We start from the raw sequence: 16,284 nt of genomic DNA, 5'->3' as shown, positions 1-16,284 counted from the left end.
ATTAATTTATTTTTTTACTTCCAGAATCACACACTGGAGCTTGCTGCACTTTCTCCAAGCATAGAGAGCTTGAATGAAGCAAGCATTAAAGTGCCACTCAGTGACTTCACCCTGAAGAAAATGCAGAGCCTGACTCGTCAGTGGAGTCAGAAAACAGCAGCTGCTCTGGAACGCTGCAGGTCCGAAATGCCAACAAAAAATCACTACTAACCATTTCCTTTTCTGTGAGGAAAATCAAAACCAAATTAAAGCATGGGAAGTCTTGCAATCTGTTCTCAGCTTTCTCAGGGGCTGTCCAAGTTGAATTCCTGCCCTTTCAACTTACTCCAGATTATTCAGTGGCTATTTGTATTCCAAGTCACTTGAAGCAAAAATCTGGATGTTCATAGGTGAAGAATGTAGCAAAGTGCCAAGCAAAACCCTACTATGTTAGTATTACTAACCACCATGTTAGACCGTATGCAAACATATCCAGAAAAACAACCACCAAAGCAGTAGTTTCTGATGATGTCTTTTGTTTTACAGTGTGCTTGAGGGAACTCAAAATGATGAAAAGAAATTCTTTCAGAAATGTGAAAACTGGATGAAATTCCTAGAAAAAATGAAAGAGGCCTTAAAAACAAATATTCCAGGACGGTTTGAAGAACTGCAGGAGCAACAGAGAGTATATGAGGTAAAGCTAACTCTAAAAATGGAAACATCTTCTTGAATGGTGAAGGTGGGGGAAAATCACTAGAAAATACTATGCCTTTTGAAATTAGATCTGGGCAGAGTTTTACAGAACATTTCATTCTTGAAATGTGGCCTTGTACTTATTCAGAGGAAAACCTTGAAATGTGAGAATCGTTTCCCAAAATGGATGGATCCCTTTTTGCAGGGATCAGACCTTTAGGAGTGCATCCTCAAGTGTTGTGTCATGGAAGTCCTACATTTCTCCAACCCTGAGGTTACTCACCTGTCTGCCTGTCCTACAGCACTGAAGCCTGTGGCAATTAGCTAGGCAGTTTGCTGGCAATCTGGCAGGAACCTTACCAGTTTCTGGAATAACTGCATTTAAAACAAAATGTTTTCACAGCATATTTCCATTTTGACCAGTTGTTAGATTTTGGTGGAAATCTGTTTCACTGGCATTTTTCCAATCACTTGCTATGTGTTATAGAGAGATAAAGCTTCACACATGTATGACAGTATCCATTCAGAGGAGAAGGTACATTCCATGCTACCAGTAGCATGTGGATGCGATTCTAAGCAAAGTGTCTATCGATAGACTTTGTCCTAGTGGAGGGAGGATGGAAAACCAACCAAAATACAGGAAAAAGATCACATGGTAAATGCTAAACGTCATGAACTGTTAGAGCAAGCTTTGTGCTGCCGCAGTGGACCACAGCTTCACACTACCCAAAGTATTGCTGCTAATTCCACAGAGTGTTAAGTCTCTGCATGTTAGCAATATTCATTAGGGTCCACAGGAAGTTATTTTCTGTCTTTTACTTAGACCTCTCCAATTCATTCATTGCAATGAAATTATTTATAGAATAAAGTTTTGCTTGTTGTGATAAAGAGTAAATTCACCCTTACGTGTAGCTTTTTTATACCTCTTCTGTGGTTTTCTGTCTAGATTGCATTTCTCATTCATGAGTCCAGCAAACTTTAGGCTTCAGATTACCTGTAACATACAGCTCCTGGTGGGTTCTGCTATCACATATGTGCAAATTCCCCCTTGTATCCAAAAAGCGTGGAATCTTTTAGGATGCATTTGACACTAGCACTTGAAAATAATAGAGGTTTCAGCATTTAAAACTAAATAAATGCTGTCACTCTAGAGGAGCAGAACCAGCTTTCAAGAGCAAAAGTTGTTCAGTAAATAGATAAAACTGTTTTTCTTATGGTATTTTCAGATGCTGCAAACTGAGATTTCCATAAATCAGCAGACATTTAATTCTATCATAGCAAAAGTTCTAGTCTCCTTGGAATCTGGAGAAGCAGAGAAAAGGTAATCTATTTGTTTTTCTCCCTAAGATCTTGGTAATTTAGTGAATATGCTCTCTTCCTTGAAGTTGGTATTGAATCTTTGCTCTCATGAGGACATAAGCCCAAATTCTTGACTGGGTTCACTCTTTAAATAACCCCCCCAGCACATTTTGCAAAAGTGTGAGGAAGTGCAATAAGAAAGAAACACAGGTACCCTGGCCAGACTCCATTTTGGGTAGTAACTGGATGTTCTGCCTAACAAAAATAATTGCTCCGGGACAGGAAGGCTTCCTTCTCTACTGCTACCCTGCAGTTGTCGAAACTGTTAACCGTGGTCAATGAAGCTACCTTCCTGCAGCGGGTAATGAGGATGCTGCGTATGAAGGATCCTTTCTCTCTTCCTAGACCTCTCTACTTTTTAAGTGCAGAGGTGTGAGACTATCCACGTTGCCCTTGGCACACATGACAGGGCATTGAGTCATCGGCCACGCAATCCAAAGCATATGGTAGCTAAACCTGTTTTTTATCAGAATGATCTTATACTTTTCTCTTAATGAATGTAGCGTGAGAAGCAGCAAGTAATATTTGTGAGCAGAGGTTCAACTGCCTCAGGCATTTCTGCTGTGAAGACATTACCCCTCTGTGACAGAGCTTGCTGCTCCCAGAGAGTTGGCAGGACAGTGTGTGTGCTCCCCTCAGCCACTTCAGTATGAAGTCCATAGCTTGGCTTAAAAATGCCAGGGAACGTAGGGCTAAACAAAGCAATGCTGCTGGATTTGTGTGTTGAAGCTAGCCCCACAAACACAGGTATTTGTATAAGAGCTAATCTGGGGACCATGGCCTCCTGCAGAGGAGCAGAATTGATAGATGGGGGTTGTCTTAACCACTGCAGCTAGATCTGCTGAATCATCTAACCATGTTGTAGGAGAGGCCAAAAAACTGCCTGAATGGGTTCAATAACAACTTTCCACTTTGCAGTTAGGTCCCACTGCTGTAGGATACAATGATGGTTGAACTCCTGCTTACAGCCTGGTAAAAGCACAGATACATTTTGCAGCATAATCAGAGATCTTGTCTCACTTGCATTGACCTTCTTTTTCTTCAGAGAAGTGTTTAGTGCATATTATTTCTGTGATTGCTGTACTATATATGTTGCTATACCACGATAGCAAGAATGGCTTGCATTATCCATTCTTGTATCGTGTAAAAGTTTTTTTGGATTGCTTAAAAGATGGAATGCAGAGAGCAGGGCTGTGCTTAGGGCTGCATAGAGCTTTTTGCATAGCTGGGTATTGTAATGGGAATACAATATTGCAAATGGAAATCCATCACAATTATTGTAAAATGCAGCCTTGAGGTCAAAATGTATTAACACTCAACACTTGTCATCTTCAGAACAGAGTTTATTTCCAAGCTCACGTTGCTGAAAGAGCAGTGGCAGAGTGTTATCCGGATGGTTCAGCAGAGGAAGAAAGATATCGATGGACTTGTGAGCCAGTGGCAGCTCTTCAGGAGTTCCCTGCAGAGTCTCAGCAGATTTCTTGCTGATACAAGTGGCTTCCTCATAGCTGTGAAGAGCCAGGACTGCTATAGCCTTTACCAGCTTAGAAATCTAATTCATGATTTCAAGGTACTGTATTTATTCCTCATAAATCTAAAAATCTGTGTTTTTTCCCAGACTGAAACAACTTCTGTCTAGTAAAGTAAAAAGCTTTAAAATCACATGTTTTTTGGGGAAAAACAATTGCTGACACTTTTTCTTGAAGCTGAGCACAGATGAGAAAACAGTGACATTGTGAAAGGTGTGTTATACTAGGAAGCTTCCTGGTCAACATTGTCATCTAGTAGCATTGTATGCTTTAAAAATGTTACTGATATGAACACAGAAATGCAGGGTGCCAGGGAGATTAGGCAGGAACTCTGGTCAGCAGGTACCCTCTAGGTCTGTATGCACCTTATTGACATGGCTGCTGAATGCAGGCCTTGCAGTTTGCCTGAAGGAGGCAGGCACATAGGCGGCAAGACAGGCCATGTGGGTCCTGTGTGTGCAGGGAGGGCAGGAGGTGCCAGGAGCAGAGGATAAAGCACTTGCAAGGGAGTCTGTCCTTAGAGCCACCACTCCAGGATGCAGAGACCTGGGCAGCAGTTCTTCAGGGCAATGATTTCTGCATTTTGTGTGCAGTGGAAAAAAATGTTTTACTTTGTTAATTTTGGGTATCTTTCTTTTCCATTTAACTATGCAACTCTTTGTTTTGTAAGAAAGTAAAAACAAGCAGTGAACCTGATGGTTGCTTAAGGCAATCTAAAACCTTTCAAAAACACATTATTGAATGCTATTTGCATGGTCCAAGATTTATTGTGTTCCCACACACCTAATGTTGATGGATTAACACATTACCAGTATTCCATTTGGTGCTTGCCCTATTTATTTCATCTTTATTTTTACCTGCTGTGTAAAGATTATTTTCAGTAGATTTTATAAGTAAGTGCTCATGCTTTTCCATAGTGAGAAAAGCCAGAAAGTCTTCTCCCTCCTACTCCAAATTGCCCTTCACTCCTGCTGTTGTTTTACAGAAAGAAGCAATGATCATATCTGCTTGTGTTACAGACCAGTTTGTGTTGTAGGCAAATTGTTATTGATGGCTTACTTCACTTTGAGTATGTCGTGATTAACAGAGCTGTTATCTCTGAAGAATTTGTCTTAGTTGTTGATGCTAGAGGTGCTAACAGAACTTAAACTGTTTTTTTATTCTGAAAAACTCATACAACTGAATTTCCATCTTTTTGTAACTGCTGCACTTTCACTCTACAGATTCAGTCTGTGAAAAGCTATTGTAGAGTTTCATAGATCAAAGAATCTGATTTTTCTGAAATTAAAAAAGCAGATAGGAGAAGATATATTCATTACTCTTTCATGAATATGAACAAACTAGTGCCTTGTAACTCCCTTTGTGAGTCTTCACTTCTTCCCAAGTGAAATGCCAGGAGTGTGCTTCTAAAGCTTAGAACAGCTTACAAACTTAATTTTTTTTTCTTTTAAAGAGTAAGGCAGTGATTCTTCAGAGGTGGCAAGCCATGTACTCCTTAATCATCGATGTTGGGGAGAAGTTGCGCACTGTCTCTGATCCCGAGACCAACGCTGTTCTCCAGGAGGAGCTCAGCCAGTTACAGCAGAGTTGGGGGAACACCCAGGTCCAGCTGGAGAAGAAGAAGATGCAGCTCAGCAGCACCCTACAGGTAGATGATGCCCTCCCCAGGGAGAAGCAGCACCTGCTTCTCTGGCCTTGGGTCTTGAGAGCTTCCCTGCCCCACCATCCCCAGGGCTGAGCTCTGTAGCAATAAGGCAAATGCTGAGCTGCTGCTCACTGCCAAGGGACTCCGAGGGAAGTGCCTGTCATGTGTCATCAGGGCATGTAGGAAGCTAAAACTGTGGTACTCTGATTCTCCAAAGGAAAATGGAGTTGGCATCCATTTGTTGCTACAATGGATGTTCCCATTCTGATTGTTCTCATACTCCCCATGGCCTGGAGCTCTCTCCTGCTTTGGGCTGTGAAGCCTGAGCTAAAATTTAGCTTAGAGGGAGTTAGCATGACTTGTTGCTCCTCCTGCTGTTGCACCTCTAAACAGAAGGGTAAGTCATATTTATTTCCTTAGAGCAATAAATTTGTTTTCATGGCTAGACAGCACATAGGTATGTCTTAAAATTGAATACTGTCATCAATAAGATCCTCAGCCCAAAAATTATGCTTACAGCCTCTCAGGTTGAACAAAAGAGAAAGAGCAGAAATGCTCTGTAAGGCAAACCTTAAATACCAGAGAGGGTTAAAGTTCTCTAAATCCATGTACCAAATTCTTGTGGGTGGTACTATGTATCAAAAAGAAAATTCAAATAACCAGAGCACAAGATTATTTACTTCAGTGGGTTGGAGAGGCTATTTTGTAACATATCCATATGGTTCAATATGTCATTATAAAGTATCTTCACCTTTTATAATTTCCTTGGGCCTCCTTGAGCAGAGTTGGGACTGCTGTGAAAAGCAAACCAAGGAATTAGAAAGCAGGCTGCAAGAGCTAAAGGAGAAAGTAAAAGATCCACTTCCAGTTGAACATGAAGAGCTCTACAAAGCCAAGGAACACATTAAGGTATTGAACAGCAATATTGTATTTAAATAGATGTAGTCTTTGCACAACACTTGATCCCTGAAAAATCAGTTTTCCCTCTTACCTGCTCTTGAGTGACACTGAATTTCTCTCCTTTATACCATCCTGATTGCTGCCAATCTGCAAAGTCCAGCTGACCAAGAAGATTACAAGAACAGTAGTAGTGTTTGGATTTTTTTTCCTGCTTCTGCTCCCTTTCCACAGTCTGAATTCATAAAATAAGCAGTTCCTCCAACAAAAGGGAAAAACTCCCTGGTCTCAGCTCAGTTGGCTGCTATTATAATGGCTGAATCTCCCTTTTTGTTTTCCAGTCCATTTTGGACAGGGAGCTCCTCAGGCGAGAGACCTTTTAAGTCTGCAAAGCACCATGCACACCTGTGGGATCTGAGAATAATTAAAGAGAAGGAAAATTTAAGAGTAAGGGAGTGGCAAAAGCCCTTGCAGCCCATAGTGCACCATGAAAATTAAATGGCAAGGAAAGCATTTCCAAGGGGTAGGAGGCATTTTGTCTGGACTGGTCAGTCTTTCATCATCCTTTTATGAAGTGAATTGTTGACCTATGTAGTGGGAACAAATAAGCTTATTAACGCGCCAAGGCTTTGAACTCATTATCAGCTGTCTGAAATCTTCTTTGTGATTGCTGGCTGCCTTTCCCACGGCAGCCGTCTTGCTGTAGCCCTGAATTATTTGTGAGATGGCAGCACACAGCTCCTGCCTCTTATTCCAGTAAGAGAAATTCAGTCGCAGAGGTGTCAGGGTCAGACAGTGCCAGTGCAGTTGCTACTCTTGGGTGTCACAGTATAAAAAAATAAAGGACCAAAATGGCATAGGGGAGAAGGAACCTCCTTTCCTCTCCCTGCATTTCTCTCTTCTATGGAATAAAGCTATTTTTCTTTCAGGCCTAGACTTTATATGAGGCTAGCAAAGTCCCATGAAATTCCATCGTTAGCTCCATTAATGCAGGGATTTGAGCCTTGTTAAGACATATAAATGCATGTGTGCACACCTGTAGGGAGTAATTTGTTGTGAGCTCAGGTAAATTTAGTCTCAGGTTTGTTTGGGTTTTTTCCTCCAGTGTTGAAGCAGATGAGTTTTTTTATAATTTAGATGAGTGACTGGATCAAAAGACCTGTGAAAATGCTTGCAGGGCTTGGAACCAGCACACTTCTGATACACTCACAATTTTTTCCCCTTTAAAATGAGGCAAACTGGATCTTCCTTAAGAGCTTTTTTTGTTAGAGGAGCCAGTGACACTTCCCAGCAACCACCTTGCAAAATGGGACCTCGTACCTCGTGTGTAGAGTATCATGTTTCCCAGCTGCATGCAGTGGTGTCTCTGCTTTTTAGGTGACAATTTTAACACCGATAAAGAAAATGTATAACCTTGTTATAAAGGGAAAGGGGAGTTGGGGGAACAAAGCAGAAGAGAGTGTGTTTCTGTGAATGAGCAGTTTAAAAGCACCACATTTCTGACAAATCTGATGAAGTGCCTGTGAAATTGCTCATTAGAGAAGGGAACCAATTTTATTTTTTTAGCATTTAAATAAATAACCTGAAAATGGAACAAATTATGGTGGAAAGTAACTTGCCCAAAATAATTAAAAAAAAACCAACCAACCCCAAGAAGTGGGCACGTTCCTTCCTGGATGCGAGACCCCAAATACTGCCCAGGAGCATGGGGAGCTGCAGGGGGTCAGGCAGCGTTTTGGCACTTTGGGATGCAGCGGAGGCTGCTGCTGCAGCAGCAGTGAAATCAGCAGCAGCTCTGCCCCGGGCTCCCGTGGGCTCCGAGTCGGGCCCCGAGCCGAATGCACGGGACCCCGGCCGGCCCAGCCGGAGAGCGCTGCACAAGCGGCGGCACATTCCCCTCCTCTCCTCCCCCACAGGCCAGGCAGGGATTAACGAGCAGGTTTGGAAACCAGAGGAGCTTAGTGCCAAGGCTTGTTCTGGGTGCGTTTCCATGCAGGAGCTGGAGCAGTCGCTGGCAGACTGGGCCCACAACATGAAGGAGCTGCGGTCCATGAAGGTGGAGCTGGCTCACTGCATCCTCACCGAGGACATGATGGTGCTCAAGGAGCAAGTTGAACATTTGCACAGGCAGTGGGAAGAGCTCTGCTTGCGAGTAAGTCTTCTACCTTCTCTGGGGTTTTATAGCGGGACATTCATAGGGCCTGGCAGAAAAGGGGGAGCGGGTTAGCAGATGGGATTTCTCTTGGGGATGGCTCACTTTTGCAGTCTTGGGTGGGGATGGGGCTTCTCCTGGTGCAGCTGACCAGGGCTAAAGTTTGACCAGGGCTGGTTTGCCCTTTGTTTCCTGGACACAGACTGCTGAGATGTTTTTTGCAAACCCTTTGTAACTAGTGAGTGCCTGAACTGCACAGAGCTCAAATGCAGCTGTTTGCTGAAATAGGTGGCTTTGTTCTGGGCTGCCAAGGGGGGGGGGGGGGCGGAGAGAGGGATAAACACAGGAATTGCCTGAAGGCATGAAGCAGGGAAAGGAAGGCGGAGGTCTTTGCAATCTGATGTCAACAAAAAATGCCGGGAGAGTTGATAAAGAAAACTTAAATGTGTTTAAATACTGACTCCTTGGGTTTAAACACATTAAGAGTTGACTTGTCTTTTCTGTAGCAGTAAAATACTGTGAAACACTTGCGTTCTTTGTGGCTTGTTGCTATATTACATTTAATTTAGTGCTGCATGTAAAACTGCTGGGGAACGTTTACCAGCAAAGTCACATGAACTTGATTCATTAGGTTATTATGCAGTTTGAATGTGTGTTTACTTTGCCCTGTTAACAGGATTGGAAGAAGTAAAACACTTCGGGGTCTTAAGTTACTCTGGGTGCCAGCAAGCCAAACTCTTGCCTCTCTTTACTCACAAGTCAATAGCTTTTATTTTTACAGTTTGTAAAGAAGTATTGAAGCAAGTTAGTATTTTGTGTCTAACCCTTACTCAGGCAAAGGTAAAGCAATCTTGGTGGGAATATTGCCAGAGTAATGAACAGCTATGCTTATTTCACAAACTTTGGTGTGATGAAATAGTTATTTGGGTTTCTTTTTTGCGTTGCAACGAGAAAGAATTTAGTATCTTTGCCTTAAACTGGACGGTTAATCTACAACCAATGTTTTCTCTGTTACTGTTTCTGAACTCTGAAAATAATTCCAGAGATACCCTCCCCCCTCCTGAGAAATATAGGCCATTATTTTTAAATCAAAATGCCTGAGCCATCTTCCTAATGCAAATCTGTAGTTAAGTCTATAAATGAGAGAACTTTGTTGTTTTTCCTTTTTGATGAACTGCTGATGCCTGCTGTTTCAACTGTGGTGAACAGCCCTGAAAATTAAGCTACCTTTTGTATGTACTCCACTACAGTCTATCCAAGTAGTAATTTCCTGTAGTAATTTGAGTTCAGATTTTATTCAAAATTTCCATTTTAATTTCCTGAGGGAACAACGTTTAGTTCAGTCTGTCTTGGAGAGAAGAAAGGGGTGACACTAATGTGACTGTTAGGCACACAAAAATCTGTAGTGGGAGGAATCTATTCAGTGCTGCAGTGGAGGGACGTACTGAAATGGTTACACAGCCCTAATGAGCGTCCGGAGAGCCTGCACTCATGCTCAGCGCTGGACACAGGGTAGGAAAGCAGACTTTAGCGGTTGTGCTGCTAGCACGACTGCTTTGTTTTGGCTAACAAATTAGAGGAGTCAAGATGTATTGTGTGAAGAAAAATCGGCAGTGTAAGTGCAGAGAGGTGAAAGCCTTTAAGAGCAAGATGCGGCTGCAGCTGTCGTGGCCATGGGAACGGGGCAGCCAGATGCCGGTGCCGGACAGGGCAGTGACACAAACACACTTAGTGAGCAGATGCACTCAGGATTAGCGTTTACATAGCTGTCCTTGTGAGGTACATGTAGGTCAAAGATTTAACTATTCGTATCAGCGAGTATCCTGTCCTGATGAATGCTAGTGTACAGCTTGGGCCTGGGCCTTGATATTCTTTTAGCCTCCATTGGGAATGCTCAGACTGCTCCTGCATCACGCTGTGGATGCAAAATGGAGCTGGTACCGGGGCAGCTAGTCTGAGGAGAAAGTGCTCAAAGCAATGACTTGAAGGGCTCATGTTCCTAGAAGTTTGTCTGGGATTTTTTGGCTCATTCCTGGTTTACCCCAATCTGTATTGCTTAGCCAGCTAAAAGGTGCTTCCTGCTTTTAAAATCCTGCCTTTCCCCATGCTTAGCTGGAGTCAGGATAATTTCAGGATTTAACGATAGTTTTGCTGACATGCATAGTCTCTTCTTCCACTGGCCAAATTAACTCATCTCCACACACAGGAGATGCTGCAAGTGGTAGAGGAAGGATGAGGGATTTACCCTTCATCCCTCTGAGGCTGAGGGTATGAGGGAGCATCCCAGAGCAGAGGCCGTCTCAGGGAGACTTTCTGAGGTCCCTGGGGTCTCCACAAGACTTCTTCCCATTGAGAACTTTGGAGATTGTTTCCCTGTTTGCCAAGACAGTGCTTTCGGCCTCATCTCTCTGCTTAGATCAGCATGAAAGATTTAGAAATCACTTTCACCTTCCGTTCCCCTGCTTAAAAAAAGAGTCAGAATTTGAAGGACAAAAGCAATATAGTGGGAGATCACTGGGTATCTCCTATTTTGATCCTGGTGTTATGTGGAGTTGGTCTTGCTTCCGCACTACACGCTTAAACTTCACTCTGAGGTACAAAATGGTGTTAGAGATTACTCTAGGAGAATCAGTAATGGAATTTTGAGGAGTCATATGCTGTATAAAGTGCATGTGAGGTGTGAAGAGGGAATGTTTCCTGCCTTGAGGTGATATTTAGAGTGGCCATTTGCAGCCAAGGGAAGCAAAATGTTATGCTCATTCTTTACACAAAGTTTACCGGTGAGGGGTTAGTTGTTTGTCTTGTTTTGTTTTAGTAGAACTTGTACCATTTTTTGCTTCCTTTGTCCCATCCCTCTTAGTACAGGAATCCATCAAAGTAGATAAAATAATACAAATGTATATTTAAGACTCCTGGGCTAGGAATAAGTACTATTAGCTAGTAGAAGAGTGATCCTGCTTCTTTCTGAGATGTTGGAGCAATGATATTAGCTTTGCTGGTTCAGGCAGCGTCAGACCTTAATTTCTCGGTGTAGACAATTTGTTTATCTGTCCTGGTAAATGTAATTTTGAGGAAAAAAATCCATAGTTTTCAATAAAAAGGATAGATTCCTGGTGCTGATTTTTTTTTTTTTAAGTTCTCCAAGAACTGGTGAGCAAATAGAAAGAAAAGAGGGAGGTTTTTATAGAGATAAAAATAATTGCAGTCAGTAGTTGCAAAGTTTCTCTTACAATTGCAGAAAAATAAGAACTTACTAGTTGTTATTTCTCTTGTGTTATATATGAGACCGTGCTAAACAGTATGTAGTAATTATATGTTTTATATTCCTTCTCTGTTTGGCATTTTCAGGTTTTCACTGAATAATATGTAAATTGTTATATAAGCTCATTATTTATAAAGCTGTCACTCAGTTTAATTCTTCTGAGGGAGAGAATCTGGTGTTTGCTAGTCAACTTCTGGCCCTGCTATCCAAAATAAGATGTAATAACAATCTGCTTGCTGGCTTTGAAAAGAAAGCTAGAGATATTTGATAACTGCTCCTGCAAAATGGAATATGATCAAATGCAGACTAGAAATTAGAAGGCTCATAATTGCTGGTTTCCTTCCTGAGAAAGATGTTGCCAGCAGTTAATGTGTGTGCTTATCCATAGGTGTCTCTGCGTAAGCAGGAGATCGAGGACAGGCTCAATGCCTGGATTGTATTCAATGAAAAGAATAAGGAGTTGTGCTCCTGGCTGGTACAAATGGAAAGCAAAGTGTTGCAGACTGCAGATGTTAGTATTGAAGACATGATAGACAAATTGCAGAAGGTAAGTAGTGAAGCGACTTTTCTTCAATTGCAGTCTGATAGCTTGTTATAGAGACACCATTCCTCATTTCTTCCTTGCCTCTCGGAAGCAATACGTGATATAAAACCAGCACATACAGGCTCTTGTGAGAAGATGAGCTTTTCTAGCCTCAGCTCTTTTCTTCTTCTTGATGTTCAGACTTGGAGCATAATGCAAAACAGAAATACCACCTGACTACATTTAGGCATGGAGTGTGATGTATGGGAGTTGTGGGGGGGGGGGGTCGGGTTTGTTGGGCACATGTGCCCATGCAGCACTGCGCAGAGCTTTCCCTGCTGGGGATCAGTGGTGTCTTGGGAGCGTCTCACTGCTCTCACCACCTCCACCTGTGTCGGCGGTTATGAAACTGGTAGTCACAGGGCAAAGAAAAGATTGAAGGACAGGGTAGGTCTTATGCCAGCAGAACAAGAAGTTACCACAACCAAAAATAAAACCTAATTCTGCCCCTTCTCCTTGGTAGTCAGTGCAGTTAGTGCTTTCTAATACTTTCGTATTAGCTTGATTTTAAACGGACCATTATTTTGCTGCAGTGTTCCTCCCCGTGGCTTAAAGGTCTCAATATCTAATCCCAGATCTCTGGATAAGAATATCAGCAAAATAAAGCCATCCTACACTTGAATTTGGGTTCTTTTGAGGTAGCTTGATTGAAAAATGATGTTAAATCAGGAAAGCAGGGACAAAATTAGAACATTAAACTGCTATTTTTAGGAGTACTTACTCCTGGCACTTGCAAGTCTTTAAGCTGCTTATTTTTTCATAGTGACTTCATTGTGAGAGTGCTTTTCCATTGAGGGTTTTTTTTGTTTTGTTTTAAGTGAAAGAGTTCTACATGCTAATGTAGAAACCTCAGCCATTGCAAGCCAAACCTGACTTCACATCACATATATGGGAAAAGAAACAGATAGTTTTGTTTTGGTTTTGTTGTGTTGTTTTCTTTTGTTTTGCCCAGGCATTAAGCAATGTTTGTGTATATTTATCAGGATTGCATGGAAGAAATAAACCTGTTCAGTGAAAACAAGCTTCACTTGAAACAAATGGGTGATCAGCTAATCAAGGCTAGCAACAAGAGCCGAGTTGCAGAAATAGATGATAAACTCAACAAAGTCAATGATCGCTGGCAGCATCTCTTCGATGTCATTGGAGCACGGTAAGAAAATGATTTTCATTGTTTTTTATGAGATAAAAGTCAGCAGCTGGTGTCCTTGACCATCAGAAACAGGCTGACATGACTTTTCAGTTCTGTTGAAATTTATTATTGAGAGTCAAATTAAGTTAATGCTTTTTTGTTGTGACTTATTGCTGTATTATGAGAGCAAATGTCTTAATTTATCTAATGGTAGAGGGCAAGGTGTAAGAATTCATATGAAATGTAATTTTAATCATGGGAGCTATGTAAAAGGAAGAGTCAAAGTGATTTCTCTGTTGCATGTGTTGAATTGCAACTTAAGTTTAAGGCCGTATGGTAGGAGTTCATTTGGGCTCTTTCGGAGAGCCTCCTGTTTTAAGACGAGCCTCTATTTCACCCTATGTCTGAATACACAGAATTTGGGAATAGATTCCTGGCCTGTATCTGTAGACAGTCAGATTTATATAATGATAATGTTCCTTTTTTACATTCAAAAGTGTATGAAATTTCATTTAATATTAGTGCTATTTCTTTACTCAGTCTCTTTCCTTAAAACAACTGGAAGACCATACCATGAGTTTATTTTTTAAATTCAGGATCTTCTGCATGATGGTGAAATGGAAAATACTATCAGTTGAAATTAAAACAAAAACCTGCATAGTCTAGGCAATGACCTCTTCTTAAAGGATTAAACATCTTTATTATACCTGACAGAGTTAAGAACATCATGATCATTTTAGTATTAGCCTTACTGAGACGATCCCATTTCACTGTTATCTCTGAGTTTCTACCACAGCTTTGGAGGAAGATGCTGGGCTGGTCTCACCGCCTGCCCGAGTTTATTAGTAATCCAGAAATAATAAGGCTAACGCAGTTAGTATTGGTCTAAACTTCTCTCCCAAGGTTTTGTTTTGCCTGTAACCCCCCTCTCTGGGCCCTCAGAAGCTCTCTTGCTCAGTTAACATTTGGGACAGATAAGATACATGGTTGTGCTGTGACAAGGTAGTGCTAAGCACGCTGGATCTTTAATCAGGAATGAGATCTGAATTAATGGTGACACATGAGCCGTGAATGATTAAGCAGAAGCTGCCGCCTTAAGATCTAACACTTTGCAGATAGTCTTGCAATGGTTGTCTCAAGGTGTCTTTGTATTTGATCTGGTGTAGGAAAGAAAGCTTCACTTTTATAACAGCACTTTTTCTATTCTTATCGTATGGTAACATGCCACTTTTAAATCACTTTTATGATCATTTGTGTTCTGCTGTGTGTTAGTTTTGAATTGTAGCAATTTTAAAATGCAGATTCAAATGCACTATTTTAAAACTGAGGTAAACATGGCACATTACTAGTAGTCTTTTAGGAAAGTATGCTAAAGAACTGATGGGATATTTAGAGAGAGATCTGGCAGTCTTATTCAAGTAGCCTGTGACAACAGAGCACTTGTTTGTCTACCTGGGATGTCTTAAATCTTTACCTTCAGACAGGTGTATGGTGGTGCTTTGAGGTACGTTAATGTGGATTTCCCTACAGCATCAACATAGCTCCCAGTATTGGATATCTAAGTGGCTATTGCAGCTACTGGGGAGTTGATGTGATGCTTTATGATTGTTCCTGTGTTCTTAATCCCAAAAGGTCTGGAACATGCCGGCTTCTACTTGTAATTTCCACCAACTTTGTGGTCAGGACCAGGGTAATGAACTGGAAGGACCCGACAAAATGTGGTTTTAAGCAGCTCCCTCAGTGGTCCAAGGTTATCGGGCAGCCCAGTGGGCTCTGCCGGTCCTCTTGGACTTAATACTAGTGGAGGTTCAACATATTGCAGCATTTTGCAGCATGGGTGTAGCACATCTCCTCCCTCACTTAATCCACCTTGCTTGGGCTTGGCTGCAGCTCAGCTGTTCTCAGCTGCTCGGTCATAAATAACCACCAGGCTAGACATTCGCAATAGAATCTGAGTACGGTCCTCAGAGTTTATTTTGCCCTGTTTACAACCTTCCAACTTTCCATTTCGATCACTGCTATAGTGGTGGCTTGCCACTGAGATTTGAATTCTGAAGAAATTAAATTAGACTTCGGTTGACTGAAATTTCCACCTCGCTCACAGGTATGCTTTGGGGCACTCAAGAGGAGGCTCCTCTTGTGCTTTTGGGTAACCTCTCTTAAGCTCAGGCGATGGGGAGGAGGCAGCAGTTCTACCAATCACAGATGTGCCACAAGTTAGGCCTCTTCATGGGGAAATGAGGCAGAGCAAGGAGCCTTGGGCTGGGGGTGAGATGATCTGTGAGCATGGGTCTATCAGCATGCCCCATGCTGATAGACTGTCTCCTTCCTTTTCAGTTTGCTTTTGTAAAAACTTAAAAATAAACTTATTTAAGCTGTGTTGAAAGAACACATGAAAATAGAGTGGTGGCAAAATTCATGTTGGCCCTGTTGCATGAAGCCATCACAATCCAGACATGCTCACACAGTCTCAAACGTCTGCCATCACCTGTTTCATTCAACGGCTAGGATGGGTTGGCTCCAGGGAGGCTGGAGCCTGTAGGGTATGGTACGGGGGCTGTGCACCCACTGCTGCCCAGCAGAAGAGAGGCTGCAGCACTGCACAACTGCTGCCGTGGCAGCATACCTGGACGAAGCCCTTTTTGTGGGGCACTGCTTCATTTCTTGGGGAAGATAAAAGGGATGGAGGAGATGCTTCAGGGCAGGACTGCCAGAGAGCCTTGGAGGGTTTGAGGCAGTTGCGGTAGGAGAATGCTGCCTGGAGGGAAATGATTAATTTCGACCGTGGCGGGGAGGCAATCTTGTCTTGCTCCTGAAAAAAATACTTGTAGGAACTTACTTTCACAGCACCTCTGTGAAATGAGGAGGTGGTTTTGCTCCTGGCTTTTCAGATCAGTAGCTGCGGCAAGTAAATGGAAGTAAAAATCTTCTGAGTTTTTGGTGCCGAATCCGTGACCACTTGAAGCTTTTTTTTCTTTTACAAGTATTACGACTTCAGAACTTTCTGTTAAACACATAACCAGCTGCTGCCTTTATTTGCACTTGCGGGTGCACCA

At 42.2% G+C, this 16,284-nt stretch overlaps 1 protein-coding gene across 1 annotated transcript in view; it reads left to right on the top strand.

Moving 5' to 3' along the window:
* SYNE2 (spectrin repeat containing nuclear envelope protein 2) overlaps positions 1-16,284 on the top strand; it is a 198,884-nt gene that overhangs the window by 153,710 nt on the left and 28,890 nt on the right. The window contains exons 93-101 of the mRNA XM_072863909.1: positions 25-179; positions 526-673; positions 1,899-1,993; positions 3,367-3,601; positions 5,014-5,208; positions 5,989-6,114; positions 8,099-8,254; positions 11,905-12,063; positions 13,083-13,249. Of these exons, the coding sequence (XP_072720010.1) occupies positions 25-179; positions 526-673; positions 1,899-1,993; positions 3,367-3,601; positions 5,014-5,208; positions 5,989-6,114; positions 8,099-8,254; positions 11,905-12,063; positions 13,083-13,249 (1,436 nt within the window). The remainder of the gene's footprint in view (positions 1-24; positions 180-525; positions 674-1,898; positions 1,994-3,366; positions 3,602-5,013; positions 5,209-5,988; positions 6,115-8,098; positions 8,255-11,904; positions 12,064-13,082; positions 13,250-16,284) is intronic.

Source organism: Ciconia boyciana, chromosome 6, assembly GCF_034638445.1.
Source record: "Ciconia boyciana chromosome 6, ASM3463844v1, whole genome shotgun sequence".
Taxonomy (NCBI): Eukaryota; Metazoa; Chordata; class Aves; order Ciconiiformes; family Ciconiidae; genus Ciconia; species Ciconia boyciana.
This window is presented reverse-complemented; position numbering and strand designations above follow the sequence as displayed.